At 53.3% G+C, this 17888-nt stretch overlaps 1 protein-coding gene and 1 long non-coding RNA gene across 2 annotated transcripts; both read left to right on the plus strand.

Annotated features, from left to right (window-relative positions):
• The first annotated feature begins 766 nt into the window (after nucleotides 1-766).
• Nucleotides 767-2158, plus strand: LOC100484770 (calmodulin-like protein 3). The gene has a single exon (XM_002920345.3). It carries the CDS (start codon nucleotides 1028-1030, stop codon nucleotides 1475-1477), a length of 450 nt encoding a protein of 149 aa, XP_002920391.1. The 5' UTR covers nucleotides 767-1027; the 3' UTR covers nucleotides 1478-2158.
• A 1157-nt stretch (nucleotides 2159-3315) lies between these two features.
• Nucleotides 3316-7580, plus strand: LOC109489802. The gene is made up of 3 exons (XR_002142921.2): nucleotides 3316-3836; nucleotides 3916-4070; nucleotides 7007-7580. It is a non-coding gene; the product is annotated as an uncharacterized LOC109489802 (long non-coding RNA).
• The last annotated feature ends 10308 nt before the right edge of the window (nucleotides 7581-17888 follow it).

Here is a 17888-nt window from a genome sequence, read left to right on the forward strand (position 1 = left end):
CCCTTGGCCCTGCCAAGCCCTCTCCACCTGTGGGCTTTGAGCCTGCTCAGCCTCCCCGCCTGGACAGCACTTTCTCCCCTCAGGTCACCCTCACGTGCCACCTCGAGGAAGCCTTCTCTGACCATGACCGTGGAAGCCACCCGCTTGTGTTCTCCCCACCAGCACCCTTCGATTTCCTTCATGGCATTCGTCCCAATATCCAAGCATCTCACCTGTTAGTACTCACTAGCTAGCCGTCTCTTGGAGGGGAGAGAAGCTTCTAGAGGACTGGGAGTTGCCTGTCTCATTTGTGGCTCTATTCCCAGCTTCTAGAACAGTCCCTGAACAGACTAGGCCCTCAGTACATACATAGGAATGAATGAGTTGGAATGAAATAGGTCTCCATTCATGTTTCTTCTGACGATAAGAAGACAGTCTGCTTCGCCCTGGAGAAGAGAACCTTGCTCCTTCTCGGAAAGCCCTCTTGGGAACCCGGAGGCTTTCAGGCTTTGGAAAGCAAAGACACGGGAGGAAGTTCCCTTCAGGCAAAGGCCACTTCTGCCTTTCATCCTGGCCCGAGCCTCGGCTGAAGGGAAGCGGGCTGCTCTGTGGAGCGCGGGGTCTGAAGACAGGACAGGGCGGTTCCAGAAGAAACAGCCCGAACCAGTCTCGGGCGGGCTGGGCAGCCCCCCCCCTCCGTGGGTGTCCTCTGGGGGGTTCCTGCCGGCTCCCAGTGCAGTGGGCGGGGAGCCGTTCACACACGCATACACACACACATGCACACACGCATGCACACACCCCAGCACTGGCGTCAGCTCGACCCCAGGCCAGCCTCGTTCTGGGTGCCGGACTCCTGTTCCAACAGCACCCAGCCTGGGGCAACTGCAGGGCGGGGAGGCTGCACATGAGTGAGAGCCAGGCTCCTTCTTAAGCGCCCGCCAGTCAAGCCCAGGCCACACGGCCAGCCAGCCGGCGCCCCGCGCACCGCCACCTGTCCTGCTGCTCCGCCGGCCACCACCGCCACCGGAGCCCACGTCACCCACCCTCCATGGCCGACCAGCTGAGCGAGGAACAGGTGGCCGAGTTCAAGGAGGCCTTCTGCCTGTTCGACAAGGACGGGGACGGCGTCATCACCACCCAGGAGCTGGGCACCGTCATGCGCTCCCTGGGCCAGAACCCCACGGAGGCCGAGCTGCGCGACATGGTGGGCGAGATCGACCGGGACGGCAACGGCTCCGTGGACTTCCCCGAGTTCCTGGGCATGATGGCCAGGCAGCTGAAGGGCAGGGACAGTGAGGAGCAGATCCGCGAGGCCTTCCGCGTCTTCGACAAGGACGGCAACGGCCTGGTGAGCGCGGCCGAGCTGAGGCACGTGATGACCCGGCTGGGGGAGAAGCTGAGTGACGAGGAGGTGGACGAGATGATCCGGGCCGCCGACGTGGACGGGGACGGGCAAGTTAACTACGAGGAGTTCGTCCGCATGCTGGTGTCCAAGTGAGGGGCCAGGCCTGGCGCTGGGCCCTCACACCCGGCCACCGGCTTTGCTGCGGGGACCTGGGACCAGCCTTGCTCCCTGCGTCCCTCCGGCCCCTCTGTGCTCTGCCACTTCTCCGTTCCAGGTGATTCCACCCACCTTTGTGTAGCTCCCTTTGTCTCCTTTTTCCTGCCAGCCCTCCTCCCCTCTCCTCCCAGCTGGACTGACACAGGCCGCCCCCAAGCCCAGGTACGTCTGCCACTCGGGACCAGCAGCGACGTCACTCTGCATGGATAGTGAGCAGAGGACCAGCGCAAGTCCCACTGACTGGACACCTGCGGAGGCGCAGGGTGACATCATAGAGCCCTTGGCTGGACCCCTGAAAGGCACTCGGCACTGGGGCCGGGGCCGCGGGAGCCCCTGCGGCCCCGACAGCTCCATCAGCCGCTGGACTGGGGCGGGCAGGAGGGACCTGGTCTGGGTGAGGGGGCTGCAGGGGCTGCCAGAGATGATGACGCTTGAGACTAGGCTTCCCCAAGCAACATCACCCCCTTTCCACCAGGCACTCGCTTGTCTGTGATTCACCCTTTGCAGCTGGGCGGAAAGCTGGGTCCGTTGTAACGCGTCTGTGTGCAGCTTCACGGAGGGAGATGGGAGCGGGAGGGAGAGGGAAGCACAGGGAGTAATAAAGTGCTTGCATCCCCATCACGTCTCCTTTGGCTCTGCTTCCTGCCGAAATGATCCCCAGTGCATCCGGGGTTTCCATGAGGCAGGATCTCCGTTTCCATGCTTTTTGAAAAGGCCACGAAACCTTGCGTTGGAGAGCAGAGTGAAAAGACAGAAGGTCAGTCTTCGATGTGTATTTCAGATAAAATGGGTAAGTCAGTAGAGCCCCCGGAGCCCCAAGGGGATTACGGGTGAGCAGGCACCTGGTCGCACATTTCCATCACTGGTGGGCTCGGGGCCGCTGGGAGGGGACAGGAGCGCGGGCGGCGGAGGGTGCAAACTGGCCGTCCAGCACGTGGGGCCCCACAGCCACTGACACGGTTACTCCTGCATTTGCCGGCGTCTCCCAGAGGTCAAAGGGACCCTGCAGTTGTTACTTCACTGCCAAAGGGAGGCAGTGTTTTGGGCGGTGGACGCTGCCCTGGGGCTGGTGACAAACGGCTGCCAGCCGTGGGACGGTCACGCAGCAGCTGGCTGATCTTGGAAAAGTGCTTTCCCCCGCGCCCCCTCCCCAGCACGTGCATCCTGACATGTACAACAAGGAATATAGCACTGGGGCTGCAGAGCCTGGATTTCCGGCCTTGGGACTGTTGCCGGCTGGGAGCATTTCTTCACGAGGCGAGCAGCCCCTCGCACAGGCTCCCCCGGGTGCGAGGCACTGTGGGGAGCACTCCGCGTGCACAGTAGCCCACTAGCACCCTATGCACTGGCCGCTGCGAGTAGCTTCCCCGTCGGGCAAACGAGGACGCTGAGACACGCAGCGCTTAAGAAATCAGCGTGATGCCCCCCAGCTGGAAAGTGATGGGGTGGGATTGTGCCCCTGACCACACCGTGCGGCCTCTCCGCAGCCCCTTGGCCCCCACGGAGGCTGACGACCATAACAGTGCCTCTCTCGAGCGTCTGCAAGAGGATTAGAAATCATCTTAATGTGCCTGGCATGCAGTAGGTGCTTAATAAGTGACAAGTTCTCTTGCCTTTAGGATCCCCCTTCAGCTCTAACACTCTGTGAGGCCTGGCAACACACTTCCACCCTTCTGTCCAAGGGGCAGGGGCTGGGGGGGTGTGGGGCGGGGTCTCGGACAGGAGGGCCCCTCCCGGGCATGGACTCGGATGGCCGTGCTCTGACCACAGGCCCTTGCAGGCTGAGCCTGTTTGAGCTAAGCCTCCCACAGCCCTCAAGGGTCGGGATTCACTGAACACCCACAGATGGAGAGCTGGCAGCGAGCACCTCTGCGCGCCGGTTGGAGCGTCCAGATACCGTGGACACAGCTCCCTCGGGGTGCCTTGCGCAGAAGAGCCAAGCGAGTCGTCATCTCTGAGGTTCAGACATGCATGACGGTCCCACCAGCCAAAGGAAACACTGACGTCACCCCCAGGGACAAAAGGATTCCTTCTCAGTGTTTTTCGTGGGACCCAGGCTTCAGGAAGGTAAGGTGCAGGGCACCTGGACCAGGCTGGAGAGTTGGGCGTTTAACCCCTGCTTTCCCGGCATCGGCCTGGCTAAGCCCTTGCAAGTATGGGGACCTATTGGCCTGCTGACACTCAGCTAGAGGGGATGAGGTGTCTTCTTGTGCCTTCCGCCCAGCCTCCCGGTGATGTCGCCGACGCAGATCTCATAATGACCTCAGGCATCCTGCCAGACCCACCCTGCCTGCAGGTGAATAGGCGGTAGAGTCTTCTAGAGAGTCCTTGGGCCGGGTAGGAGCTAGGCTGCTGCTGAAAGGCCTCCTGACAAGGCCCTCCTTCTGGTGTTCCCGCAGCTGGGCTGCGGATGAGGGGGCCAGGCAGCCTGGAAGGAAGGTGACAAGCTCCCCACCACCCCCAGCGACAGCACGGCTCCTCAGACCACCGTCTGCCGTAGCCACCGCATCTGTTGGGAGCTGAGCAGCAGGTAGGAAACACACCTCTGGGAGCCTCGGAGCAGATCACTAAGAAACGGGGTTCTCTTCTGCTCACAGGGGGAACCTGAGGCGCCAAGGGCAAGGTGGGCCCACAGAGTTGACTACGCTCCCTCTCCCCCCACCTTGGTCTTACTTTCCTGAACACAATTTTTAAAAAACGTTTGCCGTTGTTCCTTCTCATCCAAACAAGGTCATCGGCCAGCTTGGCCACATGGCTCAGCCCCCCTGCCCACCTGCGGGGTTCAGGTCAGGGATGCCAGGCCTGAGGGGGATGCTGCTGGTCAGGCACTCTCCGATTCAGTGGCGTCCCCCTGGCTTGGCTGGTGGGTCCAAAACTCACAGTGGGTGTGTGAGCCTCTCACCGTGCCTGGCATGCACGCGACTTCCGTGCCAGGCATGGGTCTGACTGTGTGTGTCCTGTCACACGTCAGCCTCGGGACTCGGGCCGCTCAGGACACCTGTGTCTGCCTTCAGCCCCCTCCACACGCCCCCTCTGTCTTCTTTCCCATTCTTCCTCCACGCGTCCAGGACCCGTTTTGTCCCCTGACACCGAGGTGGATGCTTGTTTGTGAAATGTGGTCACCACAATGAGCAGGCGTAGGGCAGGGGGAGTAGGGCAGGGGGAAGCCTGGGGGCTGGAGCACCAGGGAGGAGCCCCCGAAAGACCCTGGAGTTGGTCCCTGAGGGTGTAAGGAGGTCCACAGACCAGCTTCCTTCACCAAGTCTCTGGGAGGAGACCTCTCACAGTGGCTCCTCACCCACATTCCCTTTCATTGAATAATTGGACTTACCCTCCTTTCATCCCCCAAAAAGGTGCTATCTGACTGCAGCTCAGAAGAACATTCCATCCAGCCCCAGGGAAGGAATTTATAAATATTACCATAGGCTTTCTCCGAGCTGCTCGCTCGTAAATCAGGGCTCGGGGCTCGGGGACCTCCCAGACTATATAAAGCCCCTCCCCCCGCCCCGCGTGTTTCCAATTTTAAGTCAAACACAGCCCAGCCCTGCCGGCTTCTGTTGATTCTCACAGATTCCAGGGGCCTGTTCAAAAGCTCCCCGAACGAGCCAGCTAAAAATGACTGTGTTGTTCTCTTTGGAGAAATGTAAAATTAAAACTCGTGTGAGGCAGACACTGCCCCAGGGTGAATGGAAGCAAACCCCAGACCTCCCACCATCCTGCTGCTCTGGTAGGTGTCAGACACCCAGAGGGGGCAAGGGAGCTGGGCCTGAAGCAGGTAGAGCCCTTCCAGGGCCTCCTACCAGGGGCTGGGTGCTGGGGGGCAGGGGAGGAAAAGTTAGGAATCGGCCATGGGACTCGGGCTTGAATAAAGGATGGCAGGGTTTCCACACCCCATGGGGACGGTCAATGACGGGGTTCCGCATAGGCCCCCAAACATCTTTTCTCGGGCTTCTGTGGCGTTCTACCATGCATCAGGATTAACAGAGAGGGAAAAGGAGCCAGGCACTTGGTTCAGAAGGCGGGGGAGATGGAAGGCTAAATGTGCAACCCAGGCTGTCTGGGCTCCGCACCTGGTGCTGTCCCGCAGGGCAGGGGAAACTGAGTGTCGGTGAGAGCCCCGGGGTCAGAGGTTAGATGGCTGCAGAGAGGGTGCTGTCAAAACGCCCCACGAGCCAGGGCCCCTCTTGCCCAGCGCTGACGGTGAGTGCGGGCACAGGGACGCTGCGGTCTGTAGGACGTGGAGGCGGCCACCATCAGCAGGAGAGAACTCTGCCCTGGCCACATCTCTGGGACAGTAGACCGTCCCATGCAGGCCTCTCTGCGGCCAAAGCTGGGGCTGAGCCTTGTCATGGGTACAGAGCAGCGGGGCCGTGTCTGGGCCTCTCGGCCTCTTTGTGGAAGGAGAGCTCTGCCTGCCACCCAAAGTCACATCGCGGAGTGCAGGTGATGGGCAATCAGAAAAGACACATGTCCTCCATTAGAGGTTGAATTGTGCCCCCCCAAATTCATATGTTGGAGTCTTAACCCCCTAGAACCTCAGCATATAATCCCTATTTGGAGATAATGTCTCTATCGAGGCAATCAAGTTAAAACGTGGCCATTAGGGTGGGCCCCAATCCAGCATTATTGATGTCCTTATAAGAAAGGGACATTTGCAGACAGAGGGAGAAGACAGGGTCTGCTCACCAAGGAGCATGGCCTCGGAAGAAACCAGGGCTGCCCACAGCTGGACCTCAGACTTCTGGCCTCCAGATGAGAGACGTAAATGTCTACTGCTTAAAGCACCCCTCCTGTAGGTAGTCTGTGACAGCGGTCCTGGCAAGGATGCTGCTGAAGGGAGGTCAGAGGGAACCACAGACTGCTTTCTTACCCTGAGTCTCAGGAGGGCTGCTGGGGACCCAGCCAGAGCTGGCTCTCTCCTGGGCCCTAGGAGTTGTGCGGTGAGTCCTACACCCCAGGTTCTGGAGAAGACCCAAACGAGGAAAGCGAGGGAGAGAAGCAATCCCACAGCATAGGGAAAGGCCGTCCACAGATTTGGGAGTTGCCCGGCTCCTCACTCCCAACCTCAACACTCCCGAGGACCAGAGCTGGCATGACGAGGCCCAGTGAAGTCTGGCGTGCACCCTCTCTGTCTCCGGGCATGGACACAATGTGGCCTCACCACAGGGCCCAAGGTGGAGACGAACTCCTACGCGTGGAGGGTCTTAGATCCGCACACCATCTTAGAGGCTGTCTGGCCTAATCTCCCATCCAGGACCCAAGGCCTAAATGTGACGACATCCCGGGGGGGTGGCTGCTTTGCCTCTCCTGGATATGCGCCCATTGTGGGGAGTTCAAGGCCAATTGTCCAATGGTTGGGTAATTTTTATTTATTTATTTACTCATTATTTTTTAGCAGCACTGACCCTTTCAAGAGTGAGTTTAGATGGAGCACGTCAGGCCCCCTTGTCTCTTGACACATTTCAGCTTGCGTCAGTCCCTCGCGGTGATGCGTTCCTGGACCCCAGCCAAGTTTGGCCAGTGCCGGTGGTGACAGGGCCACGTCTCCCTGTCCCAGACACCACACTTCCAAGAATGAAGTTCAGGGTCAAACCAGACTCGTGCTCAGGCGATGCGCCACTCCTTCGGCCGATACTGTCGAACGCGTGTGCATGCGTACTGGGCTTTAGGGGACACAAAGGTGAAGATCAGAGCACAAATGGTGGCGTGAGGGATGGACAGAGACATGCTCTGGAAACGTGGAGGAGGAGCCCCGCACACGGAGCGGCAGCCAGGTGGATGCAACAGGTGGGGAGGAGGCGGGTGGGCCTGGGTTTGCTGTTCCCAGGCTGAAGGGACAGCGTGGGAGAAGGCGCAGGGGTGCAAAGGGGCACAGTGTCCTTCTGCCTCGTCTTTGTGAAACCACTTCCCTCCCAACCCTATAAACTCAGTTCTGACATCTAATCCTCGAGGAAGGCTGACTCCCGTTCCCTACTCTCCCGGTCAGATCGGCTGCCTTCTCTTCAGCCTCCAGAACCCTTGCAGAATCGCCGTGGCCTCTGCACGCACCTGATGATATCAGCGTGGCCCCTTTGTCCCCCGTCTCCCCACCGAGGGCCCGCCCCTCGAACGCAGCCACCTGACCACTGAAGGCCGAGCAGAGCCCCGCCAGAGTCGGTGTTCACGGCAAGGGTGCTGCATGGGGCCGTGAGCCCCCGAGTGCATCCCAGCTACAGACGTCCTCGCCATTGGAGGACGGCCGGCGGCCAAGTGAGGTGATGAAAAGTCCCCTCTGTCATTCCAGGGGGCTCTGGGCTTGATGCTACTTGGTGCAGTCCTCTGCTGTCACTACCCCGAAATTCTGAATGGTTTCTGAATTATGAAGGACGGGCCCCCTAAATCATGTAGCTGGATCTGCGTGCTGTGATGTCCGTGGCTGTGGGGGCCAGCCGTGTGGGGGGCAGTTCAGCAGGTGAGTGGAGTGTCGGGTGCCCAGAGAGGAGACGAAAAATCGTCGGAGGGAAGGATCCCTAGGGAGGACCCAGGAGGGGGGGCCCGAGAGAAGACTCCGCTTCAGGCACTCGGAGGCCTCGGCCGTGGGGAGGGCTGAGTGCCTGCTGTTCCACACCGTCTCTGTTCCACCCAGCCCCTTCTGTCCTCCGACACGGAAGAGCAAAGCTGGATGTCTGCACGGGAGCTGGTGTCGTGTCCTCCTAGACGCCTGGCATGTCTGGCTGGTTCTCCTGGCAGCTTCTTTCTCCAGAAAACACTGCTGGGATGCCAGATTACCCCCAGAAAGGGGAGATGACTTGACTACTCCAGCAATAGCAAACCCTGTGCACTGCACAGAGCCGACACATCAAAGGGTGCCGCCTTCCCTCCCAGCCCTGCGGCGCCCTCGGCCAGGCCAGGCGGCTCGGGCCCTTCCACCGCAGCCCTGGAGCCCTCTCAGCCAAGGCAGCAGATGCAGGCGGAAAGAGCCCCTTGTTAGCCCGAAGGTGTGATCAGCCCAGCCTGAGACAGTAATTCTCCCCTATAGACCCCACCTCCCGTTGCCGTCTCCACCACCCGAGGAGGGAAAGAAGAAAATCCTCCCCAGTGAGTGAGTGAAGGCTTTTCGGTTCAGACAGGGAGATCAGGCAGCAGCCAGGAAAGCGTTGTTCTTCTTGCCTTGTAAGAACTGAACCCCAAGAAATGGTCTGGAACACCCACATGGACGGTTCTGGTGAGTGTGAAGGAAAATGCCACAGAAGCAGGGATTTTGAGAGTCTGTGGGGGAGACCACACGGAAGACAATTTGACCTGCAGGAGAGCTCTGCTCGTGGTCTGTGGGGGGGTGGAGGAGGGGGGGTTCGTACCCCTGTGAAGCCCTGTCTGGAGCTTGGCCAGGGCCCTGAGGTTAGGCATCAAAGCTTTTTTGGCCTATCCCAAGAGATGCGCACAGCACTTCCAAGAAGCAGGCTATCCAAATAGAACTCCCGTTCAAAATCCTCTAACTCATTTCAAAAGCCAGTTTTCAGCTCTTGCACCCAGTCTTTGTGGCCCTTACGTAAGTCCCAGCTTCTGCACAGCCACAGCCCAAGAAGTACAACAGCGTTCCCGAAGGAGAGGCTCCGGGGCTGGAGCAAGACTCCATCCGTACCACAAAACCTGTGGGGAAACCAGTCCTGTTACCAAATAGAGGTTTCCACCAAAAGGGGACGAAAACAGCCAAAGAAGTTTTGCAACCAGCAAGCCCTCTGTTTAAAAAACTGCGGGGATGCCAGGAAACTCTAAAGAACAGCTGAGAGAGAGTTGTTCCATCTAGAACCCCGGGACCGCCCCCGGGGAGAGAGACTGGATGTGGCAATCAGCGCCCGTCTACCTCCTCGTGTCCAGCCTCCGTCACAGCGCAGGAGGGAAGGGCGGGAGGACAAAAGGACAGGTCCCTCGCGTGGGATTATGTCCTCACAGTGATGGTTTCTCTGGCTGTGGGGAAGACAAAGTTACACTGATGGCATCTGGGGAACGAACAAGCAGATATCGGTTTCAATGCATATTTCACTCCTTCAAATTCGTGAGTCTTAGGGTTATGCGTGGACTGACGGCCAGGGGCCCGGCACCATGCTGGAGACACTCCGTCCTCAGCTGGCTGCAGTGGCCCGAGCCACACACACAGACATCTGGGAACTCCGTGGCTGCAGGGCTGGAGTGCCATCATGGGGAAGGCGAGAGATGCGTGGTAGCCTCCCAAGATGCCCGAGGGTACATTCCCGGTAGATGAGAGCCCAGGTTTGATGAGGCCTTGGCTGGAAGGAAATCCTGGGCTTCCTACCTTACATCTGATGATTGCAAGAGTTTTCCCCGGCCTGGCTTCTGGCTCTAGAAATCTCAAACCTCATTTCTCCTCTGCTGCCCCTTCCCACTGGGGCCCTTCACGTGACTGGAGGGCCACAGGCTCTGTCCTTCCAAGTCAGTGTGCCAGGGGTGGTAAGCACTCCTGGAAACGTGCCCCGACCAGGACATCTCTGTTCACGGGGGCTGGAACCACCCTGGGTTAGAGACAGAGGGGACCACTGTCTCCACTGCACTTAGACAGCAGACCTTTGCAGATCGTACAAAAACAGATGACCGTGAGAGCCATCGTAGGGCCCTCCCAGAGCTGTGGAAGGGGTGCCAGGAGAGAGGACCCCCCAAGCAGAAGCTCGAGCTTGTTGTCATCCAGGTAAACACATCCCCGGGTGAGGGACTGAACACTGGACGCATCTATCTGTGCTGAGCCTTGCCTCCTCCTGCCCAGTGTGAAGGCGAGTCATGGGGAGGGCCTGCACCCTCAGCCCTGGAAGTTTCCTCAGGTCCACATTCGAGAGGCACACACACATTTCCATTAGGCCCTCCATGGATGCCAGTAAAAGATGGTGTGAACCTAAACCCTTGCCTCTGCTTTTAGATCTGACCTCACTCTGCCTCTCCACGGTCCTCCCGAGGTTTTCTCAAGGTGTGACTGCTGTCTGCCAGACCACTTTCCAAGGCTCGCCGTCTTCAATTCTCTTAGTAAATCTACTCAAGAGTTTCTTCCATTGTCCACTCTTATAGACCTCTGTTGTTCTGTCTCCTTCCACCCCTGTCCTGCCCCTTTCCCCAACCTCCTTCCCCCCTTCTCCCCTCCTCCCATCCTCCCCTTTTTCCTCCCCTCCCCCTCTTCTCCTCTCCCCCATTCCCTCCCCTCCCATTCCCTCCCCTCCCATCCTCTCCCTTCTTTCTATACCCCCTTCCCCACTCCTCATCTTCTCCCTTCCCCTGCTGTTCTCCCCTTCCCTCCCCACCTTCCCCTCTCTCTCTCTCTCTCTCTCTCTCTGTTTCAGGGTCATCTCTCTGTTCTGAGATCTCTGCCTCTCTGTCTCATTTTCTCTCCTGGCTTTACTCTCACCTTACTCTCCATTATGCCTTCCCTGCATCTTCAGTTCTCTAACTCTTGGCTCCCTCCTGCCACCCTTCCCTCATGCCTGCCACTTCTTTCCAAACACAACCCAACCTCCACTACTGCCTAACATATTTTTTTCCTATTTATTCACTAGTTGTTTAAGAACTTGATCTCAGGACAGAGCCTTACTGCAGATTGCTTTTCCTTCCTGAGGCATGAGAGCCTTTGAGCAGCCCTTCCCTTCTGGCTGTGGCACAGGGAGCAAGGCCAGAAACAGTAGGAGCTGGTCCAGGGCCCCTGGCTGTTGTTTTTGCAGGCATTCCATAGAGGGGAAGGTCTCTTGGTACGTCCTGTATCTCAGACACAGTGGGGAAGCCAAGAAAAGAAGCCCATGGCAGTTGTTTGAGAATCCCTCTTAGTGTTTTCTTTTTTCTCTATCTCTTGTCTGACTTTCTACAGAAACCTACGTCTGTATGTGTATCACTCAGTTAAGTTCTGCTGGAACGCTTTCTATGAGCTGTGAAGAGCAAAACAAAGTCCTTGTCCTCAACAAGCTTATTCTCCAGTGTCTTTGAACATAAAATTATCACCTGTAAACAGTCAGAGGACATGTAAGAAATGAAATGTATGCTGCTGACCATAAATGCACAAGGTCAGAGAGGGAGAGCCCAGTGCAAATCTGAAGACACCAAAAAGATGGTAGGAGAGTTAGGGCTGGTGTTGCTCCTGCAGGGGAAGTGGTCTTGGGGTCTGCAGAGTGGGAAGGAGGGTGTCTTATAGGAGGAAAAACAGCATGACCAAAACCAGAACCTTGGGAACTAGCAACGGTTCAAGGAGAGCAGGAGGCAGCCTTGCAGAACACTGATGGCAGATGCAGGGGTGGGTAGTGTGGGGCTTCCACATGGAGGAGACAAGGTCCTAGGGACTCTTAGTCTGTTTGAGTGTCTAGAACAAAATATCAAGGCTGAAGGACATAAGATCAACATATAAAAATCAATTTTATTTCTATATATGCTAGCAGTGACCATCTGGACACTGAAATTAAAAATAAAATACCATTTACAATTGCTCAAAAAAATACCTAGGTGTAAAATTAACAACATACATGTAGGATTTGTACACTAAAAACTACAAAATGCTGAAAAAAATCAGAGAAGATCTGAACAAATGTAACGACATACCATGTTCATGGATTGGAAGACTCAGAATCTTAAAGATGTCAATTCTCCCCAGACTGACAAACCGGATTCAAGCAACTCCTATCAAAATCCCACCAAGACTTCTATAGATATGGCAAGATTATTCCAAAATTGATATCAAAAGGCAAAGGAACTACAATAGCTAAACAATTTTGAAAAAGAATCATACAGTGGAGAAAGAAAACAAATGAACAAAGAAAAAAAGAGACAAACCAAGAAACAGAGTCTTAACTATAGAGATCAAACTGATGGTTACCAGAGGGGAATGGGGTAGGGGGGTGGAGGAAATAGGTGAAGGGGGTTAAGGAGTTCACTTATCGTGATGAGCACTGACAAATGTATAGAATTGTTGAATCACTATACTGTAACCTGGAAACTAATATAACACTGTTTGTTAACTATACTGGAATTAAATTTTTTTAATTCAAAAAATAAGAATCATAAAGTGGGAGGCAACAGTGCACCCAATATCAATACTTACTATATAGCTACAGGAATCAAGACAGCAAGGCATTATTGGCTGAGGGATGAACACACAGATCAATGGAACTGAATAGAGAATCCAGAAATAAACCCGTGTAAATATATCTGACTGATATTTGACAATTCGTTGGAAGAAAACTAGCCTTTTAAAATAAATGGTGCTGGAGTAATCGAGTCAGAAAAAAAATTATTTCAACCTAACCTAAGTCACACCTTATACAAAAATTAACTCAGAGTGGATCACAGAGACCTAAATGTGAAGCTATCAAACATAGGATAAAACATAGGAAAAACATAGGAAAAAAATCTGTGGGACCTAAAGCGAGGCAACGTGTTTCTGGATTTGACACCAAAAACATGATCAAAAAAAGGAAAAAGTGATAAACCAGACTTTATTAGATGTATAAACTTATATTCCACAAAAGACCCTGTTTAGAGAATGAAAGTACAACCTACAGACTGGGAGAAAACATTTGCCGATCACATACTTACTGTCTAGCATATATAAAGAATTCTCAAAACCCAATAGTAAAAAAAAAGAAAGAAAAAAAGAAGAGAGAGAGAGAGAAAGAAAGAAAGAAAGAAAGAAAGAAAGAAAGAAAGAAAAAGAATTCCAATGAGAAAATGATGGGCAAAAAAACACAAGACATTTCCCTGAAGAGGATCTACAAGCAGCATATAAACTCAGGAAAACATGCTCAACATCATTATTCATTAGGGAAATGCAGAGGAGAAGCACAATGAGAGATCACAATCTCCAGAATGATTGAGATGAAAAATAGCAACTAAACCAGATGCCGGTGATGGGATGGGGAAACTAGATCACTCATACATTACTGATGGGAATATAAAATGGTACAGACACTCTGGAAAAGAGTTTGGCGTTTTCTTAAAAAAACAAGCAAACAGCAACTAAATACATAATGATCCAGTAATGACAGTCCTAGGCATTTATCCCAGAGAAAGAAAAACGTATAGTCACATTTTTAAAATTAGTGCACAAATATTTTATAGTCGCTTTATTTGTTTGTGTTTTTTTAAGATTTTATTTATTTATTTGTGAGAGAGAGAGCGCGCACAAGCAGGGGGAGCAGCAGGCAGAGGGAGAAGCTGACTTCCTGCTGAGCAGGGAGCCCCATGTGGGACTCGATCCCAGGACCCTGGGATCATGACCTGAGCTGAAGGCAGACGCTTCACCGACTGAGCCACCCAGGCATCCCTAGTTGCTTTACTGTAACGCTCCCAAGCTGGAAACAATCCAGACATCCTTCATGGAATGACGATGGAGCGGTCCAGCCACACATGGAATATGGTTCTGCACCTAAGAGAAAGGAACGCTAACGTGCACAGCAACCCAGAGGAATCTGCAGAGAATTATGCAGAGTGAAAGTAATCTAATCCCGAAATGTTGTGTACGATATGACTCCATTTATACAATGTCCTCGAAAGGACAAAACCATAGAGATGGAGAACAGATCATAGCTGGCGGGAGTTCCGGTGGCAATGGGGGCAGCAGTGGGCGTGGCTATAAAAGGGCATCAGGAGGGATCCGGGCGGGGGTGACAGCATTCTGTACCTTGGGTGTATCCGTGTCCATACTGCAGTTTTGCAGAAGATTCCTATGGGGAAAACTGGTGAAGGGTACACTGCCTCTCTCTCTGTTATTTCTTAAAACTACCTGTGAACACTCCGCTGTAAACCCGTAGTAAGAGCAGGTCTGGGAAGTCAGCAAGGAAATTTTACGTTCAGGGTGCCGAGAAATTGCTCCCCAAGGGGAAGGCGTTCTTGGGCTGGTTACTGGCAGCCACATACAAATGCACAAAGTCTATACTTTTACAGATGTGCCGGAATGTGAAAAACCTTGAAAAGCCTGGGCTGAAGGCACTGCGAAAATCCTTGCCCCAAAAACAAAACTTCTTAAGCTCATCATTAAAATAGTGAATTAAGAAATGAAGTAGGATCACTTCTTTGAAATCAAAGGTCAGAATGCAGTACGGTATTTCAGGGTGAAACTGGATTTCTTTTTTTTAAATATTGGGGTTTTTTTAAGTAAGCTTTAACATGGGGCTCAAACTCACGACCCTGAGATCATGAGTCTGGTGCTCTACTGGACTGAGCCAGGCAGGTGCCCCTGAAACTGGCTTTCTAAGCCTCAACAGATGGTCAGCATTTAATGTTAATTTTATGGAGAACTCTGTAAATGTTTCTGAAAGATTTGTTTTACTTTACTGGAATCTAGGGAACAATATTAATAAAGTACTTAGCATGAGTTTTTTGCAAATCACATGTGCATATGCAATTACCTCAAATAAAACATTTGATTTTTTTAATTAAGAATAAAATTATGAGTATATATATTTTACACTTTATATTTAGTAATATATCATGAGCATTTTTTGTTGTCTAAAATATGCTTATATATTATATTTATTGACTATAAATGTTTCACTTAGAGATATGCCATATTGTTTAACTATCCTCCCTTCCCCCAGGGATTTGGATTATATCAAGTAGTTTGTTTATTATTTTTAAAAATGCTGAGAATAGGGACTCCTGGGTGGCACAGTGGGTTGAGCATCTGACTCTTGGTTTCGGCTCAGGTCGTGATCTCAGGGTGGTGAGATGGAGCCCTGCGTCGGGCTCCGTGCTTGGAGTGGAGTCTGCTCCGGTCTCTTTCTCCCTCTCCCTCTGCCCCTCTCTCTAGGCTCTCTCCCTCTCTCAAATAAAGACAAATCTTAAAAAAAAAAAAATGCTGAGAATGACATCCTGGTGTCCATTTTTTTGAAGCAGCTTTATTGAGATACAAATAACATAATAATAATAATGCACCCATTTAAAATGTACAATTTAGGGGCACCTGGCTGGCTCAGTTGGTTAAGCTCCTGACTCTTGAATCTTGGCTCGGGTCTTGATCTCAGGGTCGGAGTTAAAAAAAAAAAAAAAAAGTGTATGGTTTAATGCTTGTTGGTGTATTCACAGGGCTGTGCAGCAATCACCATAACCTGATTTTAGAATGTTTTCGTCCCCCGTTAGCAATCTGCATCCCTGCCTTCCCACCCACGTGCCCACCCCAGCCCTAAGCAACCACTAATTTACTTTCTCTTCTGACCAATTTGCCTATAGAGACGAATTCTGGACATTTCACAGCAATGCAATCGTAAATGTGCCGTCTTTTATGACCGCCTTCTTTCACTTAGCAAACTGTGTGCAAGGGCCGCCCGTGTTGTAGCGTCTACTAGAACGTTGTTCGTTTTTCTGCGGGATAATATTCCGTTGTCTGATAGATGACATTTCACTTATCCACTCAACCACCGGCGAACATTGGGTTGTTTTCACGTTGAGACTATTGTAAATAGTGCTGCTTATACACAGTCACACATCACTTTGTGTGTGTGGATGATGCTTCATTTTCTAGGCTATACACCTCGGATTGGAATTGCTGAGTCATACGGTAACTCTACGACCAACTTTCTAACCAGGCGCCCTTTTCTGAGTACTGCTTTAAGATACATTCCTAACAGTGAAAATAAGTGGCTGAAGCACATGGGTACCTTGAAGGATTTTGATGCATATTGACAAATTACACTCCTAAAAATTACGCCAGCTTCTGCTCCCTCCAGCAGCAGGAGAATGCTTTAACGGGGCACACTGGGATCCAGAAGCTCTTAAATGGTCAGCCCCACACCGATCCAATCTCTGGACCTGGAGGGACTCACGAGGCAGCCCACTGGACAGAGCTTAGTGGAAGGATCTGGGTTCTTCTCCCAGGCCTGCTGCTTGCTGCTGGCCATGCAACCCCTGGCAAGTTGTTTCCTCCTTTGCAAAAGGAAGTTAATACCAGGCCTGCCCAGCCCACTTAGCCATCGGAGGATCAAAGCAGGAATGCGGTGTAGGAACACTGTTGTGACGTGGACACACCCAGGCAGGAATGAGTCCTGTCCAGGTGTCAGTATTTGGGAAGTACTGCTTAACTGGCTTGTCCCTTGAGTGTCGAGATTTGGGGCCGAACCTGGTAGCTGAGGGGTCAGTGGCTGGTTAGTCCAGATATATCCACTTTAACAGAACCTGGGGACAAACGAACCTTCCTTTTTCTCCTATGAATGTGGTTGCACAGCATGGTTTTGATGGTCGTGAGGCTAAACCTCTCCCACTACCACCTGTGGCTAAGTGAGGGAGGGGCAGCGAGGGTAGCGGTGCCGGAGAATCCATTCCTGGACTGTGACATGTTACCAACAGAAAGTTCTGCCCTCCAGTGGGATGAAAGGTGCCCCTGCAGAAATTCTAACCAGTAGCGTTCACTGTGTCCTCAGCTCTGTGGCCATGCCCAATGGATTTTCTCTCCTGAGAGTCTTCTCACATGCCCCGTGCCTTCCTCGAGCCCGAGCGGACAGTCAGGCCCACAGGTCTGCGCAGCCGGCAGGTGGTCCCCACGCTAAGGGCCCGAGGGGAGCCAGTGCCTCCGCCCTGGTCCGCCTTGCAGTGCCTGGACGGTGACCACGCCAGGCCCCACGGAGCATTCGTCCCAAGGTTTACGGGAGATTGCACCTGCCTTTGGGGGGGAGGGGGCGTGAGAAAGGTGGCAGAGCCCAGGGGCCCAGTGCTGAGATTCCACCAGAACAAGACACACGTGTGCAAACCCCAACTGTGGGGGCCACAGGCAGACCAGGCTCCACAGACACCCCTTTGTTTCCACCGTAGAGGGCCTGGATGGTAACCCCGTTTCCTTTTGCTAGACCCAGAGGGCTTGAGAGATGAAGATATTTAATTCAGTAATATTTGCTGTGAAGTCATAAGCGTTTCTCAATTTTAGGTACTTGGCCGACATCATTTTTAATCTTCACAGCAATCTTGAAAGTAGGCATTTTACAGACGAAGAAACTGAGGCTTGGAGAGGCTAAGTAACTTGCCTGGGTCCATCAAGCCAGCAGACAGCAAAGCCAGCTCTTGCGGACTCCAACCTTCCTGATGCCCTTTTCATGTCGCGATGACATCAGGATGTGACCGGGAGCCCGCCTGCAGATCCAGTCCAACCAGCCATGCCAGCGTCTGTCGGCTGTGGACTTCCCTGGGCCAGGAAGGACCTGCCAAGGGCCGGGTTGTGAATCATGCGAAGGGAGCCGGTGACAGAGCTCGGTTCTCTGTCTCTCCAGAGTCTGCATCCACTGACCCGCCGGAGGGCTTGGCTCACCTAGTGTTTGTTCTAGTGCCTTCTTCCCTCTCCCCCTGCAAAGCCCTTTGTGTAATGGGTCTTCCCTTCCAGTTCAATTTCAAAACACATTGAGCC

The sequence above is a fragment of the Ailuropoda melanoleuca genome, chromosome 15 (assembly GCF_002007445.2).
Source record: "Ailuropoda melanoleuca isolate Jingjing chromosome 15, ASM200744v2, whole genome shotgun sequence".
Classification (NCBI taxonomy): domain Eukaryota; kingdom Metazoa; phylum Chordata; class Mammalia; order Carnivora; family Ursidae; genus Ailuropoda; species Ailuropoda melanoleuca.